Below are 25,127 nucleotides of genomic sequence, written 5' to 3'. Positions count from 1 at the left end.
AATAAAATACAACATCCATTCATGATAAAAACCCTGAACAAATAAGTTTAGAGGGAACATACTTCAATATAGTAAAGGCCATATAGGAAAAATGCACAACTAACATCACTCTCAATGGTGAAAAACTAAAGGCTTTCCCCCTCTAAGATCTAAGGCAAGACAAGGATGTCCACTCTCACCACTTGTATTCAACATAGCCACAGCAATCAGACAACAAAAAGGAATAAAAGGCATCCAAATTGGTAAGGAAGAGTAGTGAAAATAAAGCATTCACTATCTGTAGATGACAGTACATTATATACAGAAAACCCTACAGACTCCACCAAGAGACTACTAACACTGATAAATGAGTTCATTAAAGTCACAGGATACAAAATCAATGTAAAGAAATCTGTTGCATTTCTATACACTGATGAAGCAGCAAAAAAGAGAAATTAAGAAAGCAATCCCATTTACAATTGTACCAAAATTAATAAAATACCTGGAATAAACTCAACCAGGGAGGCGAAAGACCTGTACTCTGAAAAGTATAAAACAGTGAGGAAAGGAACTTAAGATAATACAAACAAATGGAAAGATATTCCAAGTTCATGGATTGAAGAACAAGTGTTAAAATGTCTGTACTACCCAAAGCATTCTACAGATTTAAAACAATCCCTATCAAAATACCAAAGGCATTTTTCACAGAACTAGAACAAATAAACCTAAAATTTGCATGGAACCACACAAGACCCTGAATAGCCAAACCATCTTGAAAAAAGGAAGCAAAGCTGGAGGTACCACAATTCCAGATTTCAAGTTATACTATAAAGCTACAGTAATCAAAACAGTGTGGTACTGGAATAAAAACAGACACACAGATCAATGGAACAGGACAGAAAACACAGAAACAATCCCATGATTACATGGTCCATTAATATGTGACAGAAGAGGCAAAAATATGCAATGGGAAAAAGGCAGTCTCTTCAACAAATGGTGATGGGAAAACTGGACAGTTGCATGCAAAAGAATGAAACTGGACCACTTTCTTATACCACACACACACACACACACCTCAAAATGGATTAAGTTAGTCCTTCAATGCAAGACCTGAAACCACAAAAATCCTAGAAGAGGACACAGGCAGTAACATCTCTGACTTCAGTCATAGCAACATTTTTCTAACTATGTCTCCTGAGGAAAGGGAAAGAAAAGCAAAAATAAACCATCGGGATAACACCAAAAGAAAAAAGGTTCTGCACAGCAAAGGAAACAATCAACAAAACTAAAAGACAAACTATTGAACGAGAGAAGGTATTTGCAAATGACATATCTAATAAAGGGTCAGTACCAAAAACATATAAAGAACTCATACAACTCAATGCCCAAAAACCAATAATCCAATTTATAAATGAGCAGAAGACATTAAACAGATTTTTCTCCAAAGAAGACATCCAGATGGCCAACAGACACATAAAAAGATGCTAAACATCATTCATCAACAGGGAAATGCAAATCAAAACCACAATGACATATCCCGTCTCACATCTGTCAGAATGGCTAAAATCAACAACACAAGAAACAACAGGTGCTGGTGAGAACGTGGAAAAAAAGGAACCCTGGTGTACTGTTGGTGGGAATGCAAACTGGTGCAACCACTTGGAAGATAGTATGGAGGTTCCTCAAAAAGTTAAAAATAGAAATGCCCTACAATCTAGCAATCACACTACTGGGTATATACCCAAAGAATACAAGAACACTAATTTGAAAAGACACATGACCCCTCTTTTACTGCAGCATTATTTACAGCAGCCCAAGCATCCATCGATTGATCAATGGTAAAAAAGATGTGGTATATATGTATATGCAAGGAAGTATTATTGAGCCATAAAAAAGAATTAAATCTTGCCATGTGCAACAATATGGATGGAGCTAGAGAGTATTATGCTAAGTGAAATAAGTCAGTCAGAGAAAGACAAACACCATATGATCGCACTCATCTGTGGAATTTAAGAAACAAAATACACAAACAAAGGAAGAAAGAGAGAGAGAGACAAAGCAAGAAACAGACTCTTAACTACAGAGAACAAACTGATGGTTACCAGAGAGGAGGTAGGTAGGGGGAAGGGTTAAATATGTGATGGGGATTAAGAGTACATTTATCATGATGAGCACAGAGTAACATACAGAACTGCTGAATCACTATACTGTAGACCTAATACTAACGTAACACTATGTTAACTATACTGGAATTAAAATTAAAAAGTTAATTTAAAAAAAAGTACAGCAAAAAAATCCTGATTGCAGTGATGTTAAAATAAAAAAGATTCAATAATAAGTTACCATGGACACATACACACCAGGAAAAAAAAAAAAAAAAAAAGAAAGAAAAAGAAATTGAATATTTAATTAAAAATCTTCCCACAAAAAGAAAACTCCAGGCCTAGATGGCTTCAGTGATAAATTCTACCTAACATTTAATAAAGAAATAATAACAATTCTACATGAACTTGTTCAAGAAATTGATGGAGAAATATCTATCTATCCTTTGAGGCCAACATCACCCTGATACCAAAACCAGACAATGATATCACAAAAAAAGAAAACTGAGATCGACTTTTTTCATGAACATAAATGCAAAGATTCATTTAAAAAAAAAATTTAGCAAATCCAACAATATATATGAAAAGTAATATATCATGACCAAGTAGAGTTTTACCCAGGAATATGAGCTTTAACATTCAAAAATAAATCAGTGTCAATAGCTGTATTAACAAACTAAAACAGAAAATCACATGATTATCTTGATAGACACAGAAAAGGCATTTGACAAAACTTAACATACATTCCTGATAAAACCTCTGACAAACTAAGAATATAAGGAACATTTTAAACCTAATAAAGGACATCTATGGAAAACCTACAGCTAAGATCATTCTCAATGGTAAAAGATCAGATACTTTCCTCCCCTAATATCAGGAACAAGGTAAGGATGTCTCTGCTCTTACACTTCTATTAAACATGATGGTGGAGGTTCTAAGCCAGTGCACTCAGAGAAGAAAAAGAAAAAGAAGGCATCCAGATTGGGAAGAAAAAACTGTCTTTATTCACTAAAAATATTACCGTCCATGTGAAAATTGAATGCAACCTAAAAAAACTACTAAAACTAATAAGTGACTTAACAAGATTGCAAGATACAAGATGAATATACAAAAAGTCAGTGTATTTCTATATACTAAAAATGAACAAAAGGAAACTGAAGTTTAAAAATGATACCATTTATTATTACATCAAAACTATGAAATGCTTAGGAATAAATCTGACAAAAGATGTAAAAGACTTGTATCCTGAGAACAACAAAATATTGCTGAGAAAAATTAAATAAGACCTAAATAAACAGAGATATATACATTATTCAAGAGTTGGAAACTCAATATTTTTAAACTGTTCATTCTCCCCAAACTGATCTTTAGCATCAACATAATCTCAACCAACATCCCAGCAGGATTCTTTGTAGAAACTGGTAAGCTGACTATAAAATTCATATGCAAATAGAAAGGACTTAGAAAAGCCAAAACAACTCTGAAAATGAAGAACAAAGTCAGAGGACTAAACCTACGTGATTTTACAACTTACTATAAAGCTATAATCCTGGCTAAAAGACAGTAAATCGTTGCAATACAATAGACAATAAAGAAATAAATCCACACTTTTTAAGTGGCTTCACACCCAATGTGGGGCTTGAACTTACAACCCTGAGATCAAGAGTCCCATGCTCTACTGATTGAGCCAGCCAGGCGCCCCCTGATTTTTTTTATAAAAGTGTAAAGGCGGGGCACCTGGGTGGCTCAGTCCATTAAGCTTCTGCCTTTGGCTCAGGTCATGATCCCATGGTCCTGGGATCCAGCCCCACAACAAGGCTCCCCGGGCTCCGTGGGGAGCCTGCTTTTCCCTCTCCCTCTGCCAGTCCCCTTGCCCGTGTTCTCTAGCAGGTTAGCAGGCGCACTCTGTCAAATAAATAAATAAATAATCTTTAAAAAAAAAAAAAAAAAAAAAGGTGTAAAGGCCATGCAGTGGGGAACAGACAGCTTCTTCAAAACTGATTTTGGAAAAACTGGATGTCCATATACAAAAAAAATTAATTGTGATCCATACCTCCCACCATACTTATAAGTTAAGTCAAAATGGACCATTTACCATCTAGTTTATGTTAACAATGCCTTTTTATGTTTTTTATTATTTTGTTTTAATTCCTGTATAGTTAACACAGTGTAATATTAGTTTCAGGTGTATAATATAGTGATTCAAGCATTCCATGCATCACCCATTGTTCATCATGACAAGCGCACGCCCTAATCCCCACCACCTATTTAACCCACCCACCTCACCCACCTCCCCTCTGTAACCATCAGTCTGTTCTCTATAGTTAAGAGTCTATTTCTTGCTTTCTCTCTCTTATTTCACTTTGCTCATTTGTTTCTTAAATTCCACATATGAGTGAAATCATATGGTATTTGTCTTTCCCTGACTTACTTTGCTTAGCATTATATTCTCTAGCTCCATCTAGATGGTTGCAAATGGCAAGATTTCATTCTTTTTTATGGTTGAATAATATTCCATTGGGGTGTGTGTGTGTGTGTGTGTGTGTGTGTGTGTGTGTGTGTATACATACATTTTCTTTATATATATATACACACACACACATACATGTATATGTATATATATACACACATCTTCTTTATCCATCAATCTATCAATGGACACTTGAGTCGCTTCCATAATTTGGCTATTGTAAATAATTAACTATACCTCTTAAAAAAAAAAAAAAAGATAGGACAGGCAGGAAGAGATTAGTGGTTTGGCTAACTACTCATAGGGCTGATTCAGACAAACACTTAGTAAAGGCCCAATGTGTACCAACTTGTAGTAACTGATGGTTGAACAACTGGTTAAGCACTTTCAAACATGCTGATTAATTTATTCTTTAAGAAAAAAAAATTCACTTCTTTCACTTATTTTTTGCTTGCTGTATAAATCCTCAGGGAAGTAACATCAATACTGGTTTCCCTTTACTACAAGAAAAAAAAATCAACACCTGAGGGATGGAAATACACAAATATATTTAAAACGCTGTATAAAATCAACTGAGAGATAATATACTACCAATACCCTTGTCCACAATGCTGGGGATACCCAGGTGGTATTCTAATATAACATACCCAGTCTATAAGTCAATGGTCTTCATTAAGAAGTGAGGAAATTTGTAAGGAGAAAAGATTTTTTTTCTGGCATACAACGTTACAATCTTAATTAAATCAGGAGTGTCTGGATGGCCACAGCCAAAAATCACCGAGAAGTGAAACAGTTATGGGTTATATAAGAGCATGAAACATGGTTTTTCCTCCCACATGAATGGTTACTGTACATGTCAATGCCGCATACCAGGGCCTATGTGGTGAAAGTGCTAAGAAAAAGGAAAAGCTTAAACAGTAAGTCATTTCTCAAGTTTTAGAAGAGGCTGAGTTAAGTTAAATCAATCTTGTGCTACTTGTTACCAGATAACAAAAACATCTTTCTTAAGAACAGCCAACTAAAGGATCACCTCATGCTAGGTGAATAATAATGCAAAATGATTTGAACTGTCCTAATCAATCTCTCTAGGGGTAGACAAAGGACAGAGCTAGTTGGTATTGAAGCTGACCCTTGAACAATATGGGGGTTAGGGCCAGTGCCACCCCATATAGTCAAAAACCCACCTAGAAATTTTGACTCCCCCAAACCTTAACTACTAACTGCCTACCAGAAGCCTTACCAATTATATAAACAGTTGATTAATGCATGTTTTGCATATCATATGTATCATATACTATATTCTTAAAATATGATAGAGAAAAAATTAGGATAATCATAAGGAAGAAAAAATGCATTTATAGTACTGTATTGTATTCATCAAAAAATCTTGTGTGTAAGTGGACCCACTGAGTTCAAACCTGTATTGTTCAAGGGTCAACTGTAGTTTATATTTAACCATAAGGCTAACTTAGCCAGAGATCCAAGCCTTTCACAAACTAAGTACATAAGGTCCAAAAGCTAAAGATGATGCAGTTTGATGTGTATGAATTCTACAAATGCAGGGTAGCCTGCAGAATGCCACTCAAACATCCTTGGGGTCAGTCAACATTTACTAATCTCTCAACATCATCAGTAAGATCCAGAATGGTTTTCTTACATATTCTGATTTTTTTCCTTCTATTTCCCACCACAATGCTTTTTTGTTTCATTTTACTTTTCCACTTGCCCTAGTTTTAACAGTTAAATTAAAAAAGAAAAGCCCAACTCTAATACTGAAACCAGAAGACATACATTTCTTTAGACAACCACAATGCATACTGCTTTGGAAATTTTGTCTTTAATCTCAGGAAGAAATTTTCAGAATTCACACATTTATCTTAATAAGTTAGTCCACAAAAGACAAAGTCAAGAAAAACATTTATGTATTTATTTTGATTAGGAAAAATTCTCACATATTAACAATAAGAAAACAAAGCACACACAACCCTCCATCTCTGATGACAAAGCCAGAGGGAGACCTTAATGGTGGCAGCTCATAAATCCTAGCCCCAGATCACAAATACAGCTGCAAGAAAACTCTCCAAAGAAAAATATATGGCATTAGAAAAACCACAAGGGAGATTAGTGAGAAACTAAGAGCAGATCTATCATTCAACAACTTTTCAAAGAGTATTTTTCACAGTTTATTTACCTTAAACTGTTCCAAAGTAATCAGGTAACCCAAGGATGAAGCCATGGAAAGTAGAGACCCATCTCTTATATTTCTCTTATGTCTCTATAATCCCAACAGGGTTTGGGACATATGGAATGTACATAAAACATTTACCGAAGGAAGAGAGTTCATCTAGAAGAGGCCAGGAAACCCAGTATAGTGACCACTTCACCCCAATGACTGTTGAGCAGTCCCAGTGAGATGACACTACTTCTCATAAATTTCATTTACTCTATATAAATGGCGTACAGGGAAGATTTTTCCCAAACCAGAAGAATCAACACATTTGCCCCCAAATTTACTTTCTGCAAAATTAGAAAACTAAAAACTAACATGTCCAAGATCATGAGTTAGTAGTTGGGGAAAGAAAAATTAGAAATAATTTCATTAAGGGAGCCTGAGTGACACAGTCAGTTAAGCAGCCAATTCTTGGTTTTGGCTCAGGTGGTGATCTCAGGATCGTGGGATCGAGCCCCACGGTGGGTTCCATGCGCAGCACAGTCTGCTTCAGATTCTCTCTCTCTCCCCCTCTGCCCCTCCCGCTTGGGCTCGCTCTCTCTAAAATAAATAAAATCTTTAAACAAAAAAAAAAAAAAGAAAAAATTTCATTACACTCCTTTACCACAAATTATTCGTAAGAAACAGATTTCCATGATTTCAATTTGAAAGATCTAAAATTCCAATTCTCAGGGAGCTGCCAACAGGTATGGTCCCCAAACAAAGAGGTGTGACCATTTCATACTAATCTGTTCTTGGCGAAAGGCTTTTATCATCTGCTAAAAACCATAAGCACGAGCCCAGTCCACTTAAGGTTTTTCAGTGTAATGTACCCACTGGGATCTACAGTAGACTCATAACCATATGCACATCATAATTTTACCAAAGTGAGTCAATACTGCAAAGCAGAAATCTGAGGTCTTGTTCTTTGTACTCGTTACATATTTAAGTGCAGGTCCACCTAAACTAGTCCCACCACCAAAATCCAGGTAATTCATGATTTTTGAAATCTAATTTTTTAACACTTTTAAGCAAAAGGGAATTTTAAGCATTCCAGCACTCGTGACTTTCTTCACACATATCATAGCTTCCCAGAATTAGAAGCATCCCCCATTGGCATTCCGGTTCAACCACAGAAACTGAGGGTCAAAGGTGGTCAAAAATTCAGTGAAGGACAGACAAGGTGCCAGTACCAAGTCAGAATCTGTAGCCCAAAGCTCCTGACTCTCAGGCTATTTCCCCAATAAAGGATTTATAGGGCCTAAACAATACAAGAGCAAACACTGACATCCAACTCTTCACTGAATATATCCACAATATCTCTGTGTAAGGGAGCACAACGCCGCCGTGGCCCTAAAACAATGTGAAGACAGCTTATCTTTTTTTTCGAATTTATTTGACAGAGAGAGACACAACAAGAGAGGGAACACAAGCAGGGAGAGTGGGAGAGGGAGAAGCAGGCTTCCTGTGGAGCAGGGAGCCCGATGCGGGGCTCGATCCCAGGACCCTGGGACCATGACCTGAGCCGAAGGCACATGCTTAATGACTGAGCCACCCAGGCGCCCCCAGCTTCCTTCTCTTTGAGCTCCAACACGTGACACCCAGAAGGAATCTTTTTACCTTTACTGTCTTCAATGAAGACCCCTGTAATTGTTGAACGAGGAACCTACAGAGCAATTCTTACATCAATAACCGCCATCTGCCCTCAGTTCACTGTATATCAGTGCAACATTCCAGTCTAAACCGACAAAGAAAATGTGGAGAAGAGGCCTGATACTGTAAAAGTGTTCAGTATACTTTCTGGTTGTGTCTCCATCTGCATCACCACCCTGGTCTCTGACCTAATTGTCAAGGAAGGAAGATGCGCGAGGTTATCATGTATGAGAACAATCAAGGACCACACCTCGGGAGTATAAGGGCAAAGTATTCCCTGTCTCAGCCCTTTTATCCTTTTTATCTACCTCCAGGAGCAGCCTTTCAGAGGAATGTGGAAGGAGGCAGGAAAACAGAGCTTATTTTATTTTAAAAATTTTATTTATCTGACAGAGAGAGAGAGGGAACACAAGCCGGGGGAGTGGGAGAGGGAGAAGCAGGCTCCCCACCAAGCAGGGAGCCCGATGCAGGGCTCGATTCCAGGACCCTGAGGAGATCATGACCTGAGCCAAAGGCAGATGCTTAACAGACTGAGCCACCCAGGCACCCCTAGAGCTTATTTTAAAAATGACTGCTTCATTCTGCTAAAACAGTTCACCTGTGCCATAAAAATACCTTAAGAACTATTTTAACCTGGAATATCACAACTTTGGTAAGAAAGAAAGAAAGAAAATAGCTTGCTTTAAAAAAAAAATAAAACACGTTTCCACCAAAGTTTTACAAAAGGAATGTGGAAGCTGGGGCAAGTAGAAGAGCCCAAAATTAAAATCCTAGGATCCTGAAATCAGTTCTAAGTGTTGTTTTCTACATTATCATTATCCCTGCTTTGTGCCTTGACTCACCAAGACAAAATATGGAATAATTGTGCCAAGGAGCTATAATCCTGTGTTTACTTCAAATAAACCTTTTAGCACATTTGTGGTCACTTTTCCAGGCATCTTATTTAAAAATAAGCCAACATAAATCACATTTTTAAATCTTCACTAATTATACAACTGACTGGTAATAAAAATGCCTTTGTATCAGTAAAAGTTTCATTTTAATATTAAACTTATCAGAATGAAAAGTTCAGATAATGTCTACTGTTCCTAGGTTTGAACCCCTAAATTCACTCACAGGTCACCTCTTCTAGAGATGAAAAGCCCCAAAGAACTTCATACAGGCAGTCCTTGACTTGCAAGCCTGAAAAACACCTCCATTAACAAAAGCCTCCTGTCTTCTCCAACTGCCACTCCAATGTAAGTGCCCAGCAACCACCATCATGAAAAAAATCTTGTCTTTTTATCGCCTTTGGTCTATCACCCCCACAATTGCTCCCAGGATCCTTTAAAATTTTTCTTTTTGCTTTTCCTGCACCACGTTAAATTTTACCTAACTGGAAAGTTTTCTCAGTTAAGTGTCCTTTTCAGAGATGCCTGGGTGGCTCAGTCGGTTAAGCGTCTGCTTTCGGCTCAGGTCATGATCCCAGGGTCCTGGGATGGAGTCCCGTATCAGGCTCCTTGCTCAGCGGGGAGCCTGCTTCTCCCTCTGCCTGCCGCTCCCCCTGCTTGTGCTCTCTCTCTCTGTCTCTCACTCTCTGACAAAGAAAATCTTTTTTTTTAAAGTGTCCTTTTCAAAATATAGGTTATTCTAACAGGTGGAATCAGCCATTTCTGACTTCTTACGACCATGCTTCTCACACGTTAAGATGAGAAGTGAGTTAAGATGACTCACTAAGGCAAAAGAAAATCAGATTTGCAGGGGTGGATGGAGGAAGACATCTTAAAAAATAGATAAGGCTGATGTGACAGGGGTGTGCACCGAGATCTGGGGGCACCAAGAGGAAGACAGGGGAGTTCCCAAAGGCATAAAAATGTGTGCATTTCTCTACCATATAGAGAAGATGAAGCTTAGCTTGTAAGGAGTCAATGAAAACTCTTCAAGCAAGTAAGATGATTCCATTTGCATGTTGTCTAAATTGTATCAGAAGGAATCTGGAGGATGGGTCGAAGAATGGTGAGATTAGATGCCAGGTAGGAAGCCACTGTGATAATATAACCAAGAGACGATGGGCATGACCAATGCAGTAGCAGAAATGGTGCAAGGTGGTAAATGGAGAGAAACAAGGAAGAAATACATGGGACATAAATCTACAGGATGTGCCAAGATGAGGAGGGGAAGAGAAGTAGGATTTCCAGGTTTCTGGCATGAGCAGATTCATGGCTTGGATATTCAGCGGATGGTGCACACATTAACTAAGGAAGGAAATAAAAGAGGAAGAGCAAATTTAGGGTAACTACGATAGAGTTCAATGTTGAGTTTGAAATGCTTATGGATGATCCAGGTAGAAAAAAAAATGTGATAAGCACCTGGGTTTATGAATCCAGAAGCTGAGAAGAAATGTATGGGTTGGACATTTAAATGCAAGGGGTCTGTAGCTAAAAGGACTGAATCAACCAGAATGTTATTTCCTCTCCAGCAGGACTTTTGTCATTTTGTTTCCTACATGCACCTAAAATTATGTCTACCCATAGGAGCATATGGTCAAGAAAATTTAATGATTGGATACCAAGGGGAAGTGAGGAGCATGAGAGAAGAGTAAACCTTATAGGACAGTTTTTTGAGAAATTCACGGGGAAACCACTATTTCTAACAGTTGCTAAGAAAGGATTTCCAAACCCCAAAAAGCAATTTACAAATTATCTTTTGTAAGGAAAAACAACTTGCTAGCAAATTGGGAACTGATCTACAATCTATGCCTGGGATCATTAACTATACAAGCCCCATCAGTGTTCTCACTCTAAATGTAAGATCTAAGTTTCTATTCAAATATTAATTTTGAGTATTTTAGAATATTTGAAGTTCTACTTGCATTGAAAATGACCATCTACTTGTAAGTAAGCAGAAATAACAGAAACTGAAAGATTTTTGTTTCTGCTTTGTGCAGATTAGTATAAACAGCTCCACCTCTGGGAAGAAATAGGATTTTCTTATAACAAGAGTTCCCAGAGCAAGAAGTTACAACTGGGTTTGTAACCATAGCACAGCTATTTCTAAAAAATATACCTGGTTTTGAGGTCCATGTCCAAAAAAATGGCAGTTTTTGGAAACAATAGACATCCACTAGAATTTTAATAAAATAACTAGGCCAGGTAATTCCCAATAAATTGCAGCTGAGGTGAAAATGTGGGACCCTCCAATGCCTTTATCTGTAAAACTAAGAACCCAAGAGAACTGATAAGTAACACAGCACTGTATCCAACAGTTACCGATGGCATCAGTAGGATATTGCATTATTCTCAAAAGTTTCTTAGAAAAGCAAAGAGGAGGTCAAGAAAAATGGCATGGTGGGAAGGAAACAATTTTAAAGGAACTTAGTACACATATCTGAAGGTAATCATTCTCTAAGAGATGCTCAAACTTGTCTCCCTCTGAACTGCACTTAACCCAGCAGTCTCAGCCTCCCTTACGCTAAGAGTTCTGCACAAGGCCAGGACAGCTCTACCAAGGTGTACCCACATCAGGGGCTGAGTTACTGGGGTATATACATCCTTTCTGTTATGTCAGTCTCTTATATAACAATTGCACACAAAGGATGCTCAGTAAATGTTTGCTGACTGGGCAAATATGTGGAGAATGAATTGATTAGGCCACTTAAAAAATGGAATAAAATTAAAATGTTTTATAAAGTCAAAATATTTTTATTTTTTTTTAAGATTTTATTTATTTATTTGACAGAGACAAAGATAGCGAGAGCAGGAACACAAGAGGGGGAGTGGGAGAAGGAGAAGCAGGCTTCCCACAGAGCGGGGAGCCCGATGCGGAGCTCGATCCCAGGACCCTGGGATCATGACCTGAGCCGAAGGCAGACTCTTAATGACTGAGCCGCCCAGGCGCCCCTAAAGTCAAAATATTTTAGACAGAGGGCATGTGGGACAGTAATTTACAGGGCAAGGAATGCTATTCATGCTCTGATACTAAAAATAAGTTTGTGCTTTATGGTGAAAAAGTAGAGCGAGCCCCACACAAATATTTGCATGTACAAGAGTGCTCAGTCTATTCCATCTCACACCCACCTAGCTTCCTCCCTGTCTCTGCTGCTTGGCAGGTAGCTTTCAGATTATCACCGGAAGGTGGAAGGCTGCAGTTTCCCTGGGCCAGTTTTCCCTGGCCGCACAAGCCATGGTGCAGCTATTCCGACAGGCTAGGATCCTGGGAAGACACACCGCGGGTAGCTTCCATGGGAAAACAGCAGACGGCATCCACAGGAGGGCAGAGATCTCTTGCAGTAAGTTTTTTCCTCCTGTGAACATGTTGATCAGTATCTCATTTTACATTCATATTCCCAAAGAGGGAAAACAGAGGTCATATTATATTGGCTTTTTGTTTTTCTATAAGCAACTAACATTGGAATGCAACAAGAGTATGTGATTAGTAACATCATCAATCAAAAAAATAATAATTGTGCCAAATTTCATTCAACTTCAATTATTAAGCACCTTCTATGTGCCAGGCAACGTGGGACAAACGTGACAAACATGAGGGTGGATAAAACAGATACAATACTTTCCTTCAGGAGACCCTGGATTCTAGCAGAAGGCACACACATGAAGGAAGGATACAGAAAAAAAAAAATGTGTAAACTGTGCTGTTAGAAATAAAAAGGGTGGGTGTATAGGAGAGAGAACTAAAGGCAGAACCTGGGGTGAACAATATGGTCAGGAAGAGCCCCTCTGAGCAGATGACATTTCAGCTCAGGCCCAAAAGATGAAAAAGAGCCCATGATGCAAAGAGCAGAGGGAAGCCCACTTCAGGTGGAGGGAGCTGCATGTGTGACGTAACCAAGGTGGGAAAGAACCTGACGTGTTGGAGGAAATGAAGGAAGGTCAGAGGGCAGGAGCCAGTGAGTGACAGAGGGTGGTAACAGGAGGCGGACTGCAGAAACGGAGTTGCATAACCAAATGCTCTAGCTCATAGGAGTCTGAATTTTAATTTGAACACACCAAGAAGCCATTAAGAGGACTTACATCTGGGAGTAATACGATCAAATGCGTATTTTTAAAGGATCACACTGGCTATGGTATGGAGAACACACTGAAGGTGTTCAAGAATGAAAATGGGGAAACATGAGAAACACATCTCAGTTTTTCAACACAGCAACAGCAGAGGGTTTCAAGAGTTCTACTTCCCTACGTGTGACACAAGCCTGGGCCCCTCACAGTGTCAGAGAGCAACGTCCTCAGGCAGTTTAGCTTTACATGAGGAGGACTGTACACGGCCAACACTAAAACAGGGCACAAAATGAGAAAGGTCAAAAGTGACTTATAAATAGAGTGACCATATAACCCAGTTTTCCAGGAAGTCCTGAATCATGCTTATTGTTCCAAGGTAATTATTAATAGTGCTCTTTCACTCTCAGAAACGTCCTACATCAGGTGATAAATTCTGGGGTCACCCCAGTTATAAACAAAGGATCGTGGGAGTTTTAAGGAAAATGTATTTAATTCTGAAGGAAAAGATCATAAAAGCTTCAAGAAAGAAGTAGATCTGAAGTAGTTGCTGAGAGACAAACGTGACTACTGAAGGCAGCCATTCCAAACCAGGGGAACGGCATTAAGCACAGCAGAGAGAAAGCACGGGGCTCGGGCAGCTAACAGCAACCACCGCTCCAGCGTGGTGTTCGTGGAGAGCAGGCAGTAGGAGGGGCGGCTGGAAAGCTGTGCCGGACCTAACATTTCCTCCTGCGCTAATGGGCTTATGTTTCATTTAGTTGGCTCTGGATGGCCCCTGAAATTCCTTTAGTAAGAGAGTGCAATGCCAATGAGTGAAACGTTGAGTGAGAAGGGCCACCACAGTCAAGGGACCAGGGAAGCAGGTGGCACTTGTAACTTTGAAAGCAAACCTAAGGGGTTTCCCGTGCAACTCTGGCAGGGTCAGGAAGCAAGCTCGAGACACTGTCTGGAAGAAGACAGTGAGAGGAAAACCAAAGAGCTGAGAGTCTAGCCTGAAGGCGGGTTCAAAGGCAGGAAGGGAAGAAGGAGACAGAGGGGCTGTCCGGTTGGAAGAGGAGGTGGAGAAGAGCGGTGTCAGAAATCGCTGGGCAAAGGATGTTTCAAGTCCACATCCTTCCCTTCCAATATTCTGATCTATCAGTGCGTCTCCTCACCCAACCTGCAGGACCAAGGGACCCCCGACGTGGTTCGCACGCACGACACAACCGCACCCCTCCATGCCGCTGCCCGTCTTCCCCGCTGCCCTGTTCATCTGACAAATACAGATTTACAGTTGTCATGTGCGGAGGGAAGAGGCAGGTCATGATTAAACTATGCAAGTGGGCTTATATGTATTTTTAATTATACCACTTTTTAACTAGAAAATAAATTTAAGAAGTTTGACACCGTTAGTCTCTATGTTGTACAAGACAGCTCTAGGAAGAACTCCACTTGTAGAACTGAAACTTTATACCAGGTCTGCTTACCTTTCAAAAAGTACCATCCGACCTTCCTGCAATGGGTGCCGGGCCCATCACTCAGCTTTCTATTTCACCTGAGAGGCGGGGGCTTTTTGCATCATCCTCATTACCTCTTAGTTAGGGAAACCGCATGACAGTATTTTTTTTTTTTTAAATCGGAAGTTGTTATTGACAGTCTTATTCATACAGTGTGATCACTTCACTGGTGACTGTGCAGTAGGTCATTTTGCATCCCCTCCAGGGAACAGCATTTCTGGTCTCACAGCGATGCCCTCAAAACAAAGGCCACTTACTGTGGACACACTTCAGGCAACTGTTACATCATAAATGTAGGTTTTGCTACTTCAACAAAAATTCTTCTGAGGGCTTTCATTCTGTTTGGCTTTAGGAAAGAATATATTTCCCTTTGAATTTGTGGAACCCAAACCAGTAATTCAAGCATAACATTTTATTAAAGTGAAGCTTTCTTGGTAATGAAGAAGACAGTTAATGGTCTTCCCCGACCAATAATACATAGCCAGTATTTTCAGATTTCATTCACGCCTGCCCCCCAATACTGCCACTGAATACTGACCAATTTTTGTAATATGGAGGATTCGTAAAACTTACAAAACTTAAGAGCTCAACACCATCATGGTGCTGAAGGAAGAAAGAAATAAGTAGAATGAAAAAAACCTCCTGTTACCATATGCATTAAAAAAAAAGCTGTGTTATTTGAGGGAGCTGGAAGATTTAAGGAGAGAAGAACACAACATAATCATTCTACCAACGCTATATTCTAATAAACTCCTGCTAAAAAGCAACCATTTTGAAAACATTATTTTTTTGTAATATAATGTCTATGGCATTTAGAAGAAACATTTCTTTTTGCCAGTTTTGGGGGAAAACTCCATTAGTAAATACACAGAATGTGAATATGGTCCTAGTATTGATAAAATTATTTTCTCACAAGACGTGATTTAAAAATTTTTAAGATTTGCTACAAGTTTTACGAACAACATCATACTGTTCCTTTTCCCTTTTCTAAAAATAAAAAATAGTACCATTCCGTCCATGTAAAAGTATGACTCTTGCAGCACCTGCCCTGGTGTCACCTGAGGGAGTTGCTGCCACATTCTGGCCCCCACCCAAGGGACCCTGGCTCCACAAGTCAGAGGTGATGCCCGGGAATCTGCCTGTTAATGAAAGCCCAGGAGGTGCTCTGACCCGGGGGGCCCAAAGACCACCCTCTGAGAAACATTATTCTGTATGTTCCCTATCTAGAAAATACCGCTAATTGCCTCTCAGTCTAATTACAGCCAATCTCAGCCACTCAGAACCATCACCAGCAATTAGGACCTGTCCCCAGGTTGGTATTACATGATTTCAAGACATGACACAAACTGTGTCCTGCACAATGCAGGTGGCCCACCACAACAGCATCCGTGGAGGCCGACGCGAACGAGAAGCGGCAGCGTCCGCAGAGCCGTGACCAGTGAACGCAGGGAGTGTTTCAGCAGGCCACAAGGCAGGGCTCCTGAAAGGCACCAGGCGGGCCCTGACAGCAGCTGCCTGTGTTTGTGAGCCACTTTGGTTTCCGCTCCGTGTGTGTTTGTGAGGACTAGTGTGAGGATGCACACACACCCCTACGTGTGGAAAGACCCAGAGCTCCTGCAAGAACTCTGTTACATCTGCTGGGCATAAAATGATCAACGCTTTCAATCAATAGGCAATGCTCTAGAATTCATTTAGAATACCAAAATAGGTTCTTTTAAACATCGTTAGGACCCAGCAGTAACTCAAGTGCATTAGAACAGTTGGGTTCCTGTGGTAAAGCAGGTCTAATGGGACTGAGGATTAAGTACAGCAAGGGGTGTGTCATCAAGGTCCCCTCAGCCCAAGCCTCAGGGACTCTCTAAAAGCAAGTATCAGTCCTCCTCAAACACAGCACAGAATTTAGCATGGTTTCGTCTCAGACAGTGTTCACTGAAAATGTTCAAGGGAAAGCTAAAAAGAACGGTAATATTGCATCTATCTTCATATTTAATTAAAAAGAGAGCTAACGGTACTTCCAAGATGGAGGTCATTCCTTGTTCAGCACAAGATTACTCCGTGCAAAGCTGTTTTCAGAATGGGCAGTAAAACAATGCGACATGTCAACACATATGAAAGCTACCATTTCAGAAATGCTACTGCTGCTTCAGCTAACAACTCTGAAGCTGAGGTACAAATGACAGCAACACAGCTGGAGGCAGACGTGAGAGAGTCGAGAACACCATCCACGGCCCAAGCCCAATCAAATCCACCACCTTCCTCTTCCCTCGTTGCGCCTGGAGGCCCCAACTGCCCTCCACAGAACGGTATCATAGGAAAAGGCTTAGAGGAAGAAAAGTTATATACAAGACCTTGAATATAACACCTCGAAGTTCAAGAGATCAGATCATCGTTTTCTCCTGCATAGTGACTGTATGAACAGCAGAGGGAAAAGGATGATGTCCTACAAAAAACTAACAGAGAAATCAAGATGTTAACATACTTAAAATAAGAACCTTACACAGTCATACACATTTAACAAGAACCATACAAAGGTGAGCCATGGGCAGATGGCTTGGTTTCCAGCCCACTGAGTGCATATTTGGCTCTCTGGGCAGGAGGAGACAGCTCTGCCTATGAGCACATACTGAATCTTCAAATGCACCTTTGGCTTTTCCTCCTTGGAAAAAGAATTACAAATTGGGCATCAAGACCTCCGACAGTTCTCAAGCAACACTTACCACGGAGAGCTGCCTGTGCCTGCCTTAAAGCCCACCCACAATTTCATTTTCAATTAGCAGCTCCTCGAAAGGCAGTAATGAAAGCAGTTGCTAAAGAGCATTCAGATGTCACTTAAAGACTGCAAACCCAAACTGTAAATAGCACATTGTGAGTCGCCTGTCACCACCATCAACTCCCACGGGAATCTCGCAACACGTGGCTATCACAGCCATCTGCTCAGCTCCCCACCACCAACACTGCAAACCACACAGCCACCCACTCGCTCCCACCTCCCACTCGTTACCTGTCATGTGCAGGCTTGTGTGGAGACGGGGGTGCTGCGAGCAGAGATTAGAATGCAGAACACATGGGGGCTTGTTTCACGTTTTGCAACTAAGATCTGGCCACATGCAGATAACATCATATCATCAGAAGAGGGGAAGACTTAAAATTAACATAAAATGCAGTTTTAAATAAAGAAAGGGAGTTCTGTCGAACCCCATCAACTATCGAAAATGCAGTGTGAAGGGAAAACACGCTCCCTCAGCCCTCAATCACCCGTACCGCAGGGGCTGATGGTGGGCAGAGTTGAGAATCCTTTCTCTCACTTTGTCCTTCTTACTCCTCTAACAATATATACAATTTAAATGGCCCTTAATAAAGTTCCACATACACATACATATTCTTGGGGTTTAGTGAATGCCACTGTTTGGTTTGGTTTTTTTTTTTTTAAACACAGCAATTTCTATAGGTCTCAGGATCGCTCAAGCGGAGTTACTGTCCATTTTTTTAATGGCAGTTCCTTTTCCAATTCAGCCTATTTTCTCTCTGTAGGTTTTGTTTTATGAGGTGGTAGTCAATGTGCTATGTCCTCTTCTAGTCAATTTTTGCTAAATGTTAATTAAAAACATCTATATCACTTGGGATAAGATTTATTACTGGCCGTATCACTCCAAACATCTGTCTGAGGTCAAGTGATGCTTATTATCACTCTTACCAACATCCAGGGCTGATGGACTATATCCCAGACAACAAGCTATGGAGTCAGGAGACACAAAACAAAAATTCTAAAACTCAAAAAATAAACTGTCATTGCCTCCAAAGTCCAAAGTTAAAACAAAAACAAAAACAAAACAAAACAAAACAAACTTCATATAACTTATTATTATACAGCACTAATTTGGAACAGAGACAAGCCTGTATTGTGGGTTCCTCAAAACTAATGTTAAAATCTGACATCTTATTCATATTTTGAGTTAATCAAAATTCCAACAGTGGTTATTAAGCCAATCTTTCTCCTCCTAGTTCTTTTATCATCTGGTTTTATTTCTACTTCTGTAGTTTTAAGGCAAAGGGAAAAAAATAATGTGCAACTTAAATTAATCAGAAGGAAAAATAGAGGATTTTATTTACTATCTCAGTTTGTAACCTTCACATGACAACACAATTTTTGAAAAAAGCAAATGAAATCCCAAGAAACACATTAAACTTGAAATTCTGAAGTAGGAAGTAAAAATGATTTAATTGCAGCTCAGTTTCTTGACACTAGCTCAATGTACCTTCAGTTATTTAACCATAGTAACAAATGTATTTATGAAAGAGCACCTAGCGAAGTTCATATGTCTTTTCATTACTAAAGTATAATCCCTAATTGCATTAGTGTTTCAAATGCTCTGATTTCCAGAAATCTGTAGGCTCTAGAGTCAAGCTGGATAAATACCTGTGTGACCTCAGCCTGGATTTTTATACCCGAAACTAATTAGCTGGCCTTCAGAAATATGACTTGAACTGGATCTGTTTAATCAAAGTTGTCCCTTATAAATCCTCCTTTGCAAGTTAATTTCTACTAGCAACAATGTCACAGAGAAGTCCTCAGACAACCTGAGTCAGTCACACTGAAATAAAGGATCAGCTTCTGGTTGTAAATGCTCTCACCGGGAAAGAGCCTGAGCAGATAGACTGCTCCAGCATGATGGATGCAAGCACAGCTGGGTGGCTTGGTCACCTGCGCCCTTCTGTTCCACCAACACAACCACTTATTCCAAATAAGGCCAACACGCAATGGCAATACACAAGGCAGATGCAACCCCCACGGCTCTAACAATAGCTCTAACTTTAAAGACTTGGCACTGGGACCAATCCCTCTTCTTCTAGACACCAGTATACATTTTTGGTAGCTACAATGTCAGCACCTACAAATCCTCCAACAAGTCTGATTCCACCATAGTAGATTTTCAGGGAGAGGAGCAAATTTCCATTCCTTACAAGCAATACCCACCCAGATCAACTTGTATAAAGATTTTTAAACCACAGAAAAGCCATTCTCACCAGCAAGGTCAGAGTCTACCTGCTGGGCTCCTGAAATATTCCCAAACTCCTTTATTTCCCTCTCAAATGGGATCCTCCTGTGGCTCTAAGCAATCTCAGTAGGTTGCCTCTTTCTCTAAGAAGTCCAGCCCTTAGCTGAGTGTAGTTTTGGAAACTAAAATTCAGTTAGGAGAGAGGCTCTGGGATTTACTTTGATGACCGATCCTGATATCTGCTTGTTGGAAGAGTTCGTATGGCCTAAGAATTGCTCGTACTTCACTAAAGCCTATTTCCTCTGGTTGGGTTCCTACTAGAGAGAGGAAAGACAGGCTAATGGACTATATGGAGTTTTAGAAACACCCATGCCTAGCCAAATCTGAGAGTTCTCTGAACTCCCATCAACATTTCTTCCTTGCTTCTCTAATTTTAAAACCCCTTTGCTCTCTGTGTTTTCAACTACAAAGTAGTAAAATTTTAAATCCTCTCCCATGGTCTAGAAGTGAGACATAATGTAAGAAAACCCAAAGCCCTAGGACGGGTTAAGTTTTCCAAAAATGCTTCTGAGGAAGTCCTCTGCTGGCTCCAAGGTTTGGCAGCATGTCATGTCATTGTGTCCTTCTGGGGCTGCACTGAGACTTAGTCTTGCAGTTAGAGAACAAGGCTCCTTACAGGGACGGCCTGGGCAGCCTCTATTTTGGTTTCCCCCTCCCAAGTCTAAGTAGAGATGGTGGTGGGGGTGGGGGGGAAGCCCTACCACATCCTTATTAGTACAAGCTAAAACCTTTTAAACATAATATCTGGATGCTCACATCATGAGCAAATAGTTCTGTGTAAAACAAATACAAGCCTGGGGGGGTCAGAAAGACACGCATTCTTCCATAAAAGTTAACTTGTTCCTTTCTTTGTTTTTAAACCCCCCTTTGGAAATTAAGGAGAATGTTCAAACTTGCCATATAAAAAAGTGCAACCATTTTGAAAGACAGCTGCCAGCTCAGCATCTTCTAAGTCAGGATATATTTATACTTAAAAACATAATCCAACAAATGAGTTCCACTGGGGTGGTTAAGTGCCAGTTAAAAAGCTTTCTTTTCCCAGTATGAGAAAATACCAGGAGAACTGAGGTTTTATAATCAGGAAGAGAAGGAAAAGGCAGCTTGGTTTTAGAACTACACATCTCTCTTATAAAAGTATACAATTGTACTCTCACAGTAAAAAGATTAGTTGCCTTCAATGGATTCTCAGAAAAAAAAAAAAAAATCCTATTATTTCCTCTCCACGAAGGAGTAACATCTTCCCATAATTACAGGAAAGCTGTGCATTAAGGTGCCTGCTCAGGAAGTACCACTTCCTAATAAGATGCAAACCTAATCCACTCTCACCGAGTCAAAAATAAAGACTAAATTCTCACCTCCTACAGCCCTCTTTCCTCTGTAGTTCCCCCGACTATACCTCCCTCAATAAGAGGCACTAAGCAACAATCCATTAATTTAGAAATTCTCCTCAAGGACACTCTCACCTCAAGGCCCCTCCCAGCTAAGACGGTCAGATTCAGCTACTTTTGTCTCGGACGAGGCGAAGGTAAGGGGAACGGTAACTGCGACGTGTACAGGCATCTGGCAAGACCCTCAGCACAAGCTTCTGAACGTCTACGGTGGCCCTCCAACACTTGTGTGTCACCTTTTACCAATGATCACACAACAGATGGCACGCGTCCGCAACACACATGTAGCCATGCCTCTCCCTCACACGTCTCTCCTTTAAATGTCTTCACAGAAACTATCAATTACAGACTCCAAACCAAAATTACGCTTGGGCCTACAGCAGTCTTCCTTCACAGACCTTGAAAATGCTATGTAATCTCTGGGTTGGTCATAAATTTAAAGAACCATTGAAACTCAGAGAGAGGAGCCCGAGAAATCACCTAGACCAAACCCCTCATTTTCCAGATGGGCAGCAATGGACAGTGATTTGCTCCGGGTTTCAAAACAGTACATGTGATTCTAGGAAGACTACAAATGAAAAGTGGTAGAGCTTTATTTCAGTTATCAACTTCTGCTTCCCTTCCTACTAGAAAAATAGCACTTGATTTGGGGAGTATATTTTGGCATCAACACTGAAGATAAGAAAAACACCACTTGTTTTGAAAACTCTTACATAGACCAAAAAGGTACAACTCATTCTTTCCTTCTCCATGATTCATGAGGAGTGAGTCAAAAAAAAATTGCTTTTCAAATATTTTGCCTAAAATAAGGATAGCTTTGATTTCAGATACCACTTATACCAGAAGGTTAACCATTAGGACCAAAAGCTACTTGAATTTGAGATATACAAGTCCTTGTCTTCTTTTATGATCACCAGAGGACAAAGCAGAAAGAAGAATTTTGAGAACAGAGAATGGAAAAGTCAGACCAGGTCTGGGAGTAAGAGAGTCAAGGATAAGGAACCACACTTTAGTGTAGACTCTGAATTAAATTGGTTTCTTGCCTGAAAGGGCAGGAGGGAGGGAGGGCCTGGGGGAGAGATGGTGGTTGTGCTGCAACCTCTCTCCATGGATAATAATTACCTTTCTCACCGATCTCATACAGAGAGGCATGGGTTGGGAGTCACAAATACCACAGGAACATCAGCTTTTATAGAACCTAGCCCTTCCTCCCTCGCTCCACTCTCTTTCTTGAAACAGTTTACTAAAAAAAAACAAAAAACAACAACAAAAAAACTTCATACAAATGTGGTTGCTTTCAAACTTTTCAGCTCTTTCTCTGCTCGCTGAACTTGGTAGATTATCGGGTTTCTTTTTAGGCCCTCACAGACCATTTCTATAACCAAAGTCGCTCCTTATGACCAAACTACTCACACTGTTCCTAGAAATACTTGGAGACACCTGCAACCGATGACCTGGGGCTCTCTTTCTCTTCATGCTCAATCCTTATCTCAAACAAGGGAGACAGAATATACAGGGAAAGAGAGCAACATAGAGAAACCAGGGTCTAAGCCCTGGCTCTGTACCTCATTGCTAAGTGGCCTGAGACAAGTCACTTTAACTCTTTGACCTCCAGTTTCCCCATCTGGAAAGTCAACATCATATTACCTACTACCCAGGGTGACTGTGAGAATTACAGATTATATAAACTCCCTCGTTAATGACGGTCACATGGTATGCATTAGATAAATGTTAATAATTACTATTAGAACTCCAATCTGGCATTTCATTTCAGGACATGTATGTATCTTCAGAAAACCTGCCCTGTGTGTCAGATGTGGGGACACTTCCCTGAGATCCTTCTGTGTCCATGCTGACATCCACCACTCTGGATGTTTTCTTGGGAATATATCCCTCATTACCCAACAGGCTGACCTCGGACTCCATACTTATTAGAAACTAGGTCATACTGAAGTTTTGGGTCCTTCCAATCTTTTCAGTAAAACTTATACCAAAAATACACTCTTGATGATTTATAAGAATCATTTCCAAAGTGGCCTGGCCATTATCAAATAGAAAATCTAAGACCACAGAGTTCGGTGGCTTGCCCCTAGATCCCTAGGGGCATTAGGTCCTAAGGAGGGGCCAGAATTTGTGTTTAATAATGCTCACGATAGGATTACTAATGATCTGTGAACTTTTGGGAACCACTGTTTTGTATGATCCCAGATTTCTCCCTCTGCAAAGAAACATCTGCAAACTGGAAATTACCTGTTCAGCTTCTAATTAGCAGCACCTGCTCTGTGAACCACACTCCCTTCCTCTGCTTCCTCCAAGTAACAGTCATTCCCACCCAGTGGTCCCGCCAAAAACAAAACACACCCAGGACACAGGTAACTCGGCAGGCACTAAAGCCTCTGGATTTGTGCAGGAAAAAAAATTGCTATAAACAGCTTTGTTTCTCATTATTAATCTATCTCATGTGGGGATTTCCACAGGCAGAAAGGCTCCCAAATGCCAAGAGCTATATTTTCTTGTGGATCACTGAAACCTAATTATTAACAGACCAGTAAGCCCTACTACCAGACTTTCATACAATCAGCAGATTGCGAAGACAGTCTTGAATTATGGACTACAGAGAACAGCTGAAGAACCGAAAGGCTATTTCATTTCTTCACCACTGCTCTCCCACACGCCGCAATATTTGAGCTGCTCTGGAATATATAAATCTATGCAAGGTACTGCCTGCTTGCAGACAGCCATTTTTAGCACCTCAGAACCCTGAGACCCACAATGGACGCGATCACACCTGCCCGTTCCGTTCTGTCCCAATTATGAAGATCTCTGCCCTACAAGCCAGTCTACCTTGACGAGCATCAAGAGTCCAGTCAGTCTGCCCCACACACAAGTAGCACCAGCGTCAAGCTTTATAGCACATAGGACATCTGATAAAAAGGAACCGACACTGAAGTTTCAAATCGTAATAAAACACTGAGCTGGGCTTGGTATACTCTGTTAGAAGCAAGTACACAGCTCTGTGGGGTGACTCTCCAGCAGCCCACCAAGGAGGTCTTCTCCACCTGGCACGAAGAACCGCAGAGAGGCAGGCACCTGAGGAAGGGATTTCGCAGCCACAGAGAAGAACAAACCCACGCCTCCTCACCTGCCTGAGTCCCTTAGGCATTTTCTTTCTCTTCCCAAGGTGCTGGCAGAGATTGCGGTCATTTTCTCGATCCGAGCCGTAGTGGTGTGGGTGGCTGAGTCTGCTCTTCTTAGAATGAAAGGACAGGCCGTTGGTAAGTGCTTCTCGTTTCTTCTTGGTCAGAGGGGTCTGGCGTTTCTCCACACGTTCCTGAGGCTTAAGTGCTACATCTTTCTATAGAGAAGAAGAGAAGGAGAGGGAAGTGATGGTTATATATGCGTCCAGGGTCACACCCAAAATACAGGCTAAATGGGATTACAAGAAAGGAGAGGGAAAGCAGGAAGGGAGATAGGAAGAGGAGAACAACTAAAACTAAGAAACGGGGCTCTCAATTTTTCTGAATCCCTAATGCCACCACAAATATATCCTTTCCATTCTTGTTGGGCAGAAAAGTCAACAAAGCACAAAGCATCTGTCCATTAAAAGTGATTTCACTGCTTAGTGGCTTTCAATTTGATTCTCTGCTAGGTCCAGCAGCACACAATGACATTCCCCAAGGAGGCTCAATACACTCACTTTCCAAGTTGGTACATCAATTATGTTTCAGAAAAGGAGTACTAAGTGCGTGCATGATTTAAAAAAAAAAAAAAAAAAAAAAAAG

The 25,127-nt window shown here is 40.4% G+C and overlaps 1 protein-coding gene across 2 annotated transcripts in view; it reads right to left on the bottom strand.

Moving 5' to 3' along the window:
* The window catches only part of AUTS2 (activator of transcription and developmental regulator AUTS2), a 1,108,223-nt gene that overhangs the window by 812,032 nt on the left and 271,064 nt on the right, over positions 1-25,127 (bottom strand). For both annotated transcript variants that reach the window (XM_032430787.1, XM_032430788.1), the window contains exon 2: positions 24,488-24,700. In XM_032430787.1, the coding sequence (XP_032286678.1) occupies positions 24,488-24,700 (213 nt within the window). The remainder of the gene's footprint in view (positions 1-24,487; positions 24,701-25,127) is intronic.

The sequence above is a fragment of the Phoca vitulina genome, unplaced genomic scaffold (genome assembly GCF_004348235.1).
Source record: "Phoca vitulina isolate PV1807 unplaced genomic scaffold, GSC_HSeal_1.0 scaffold45, whole genome shotgun sequence".
NCBI classification, from domain to species: domain Eukaryota; kingdom Metazoa; phylum Chordata; class Mammalia; order Carnivora; family Phocidae; genus Phoca; species Phoca vitulina.
This window is presented reverse-complemented; position numbering and strand designations above follow the sequence as displayed.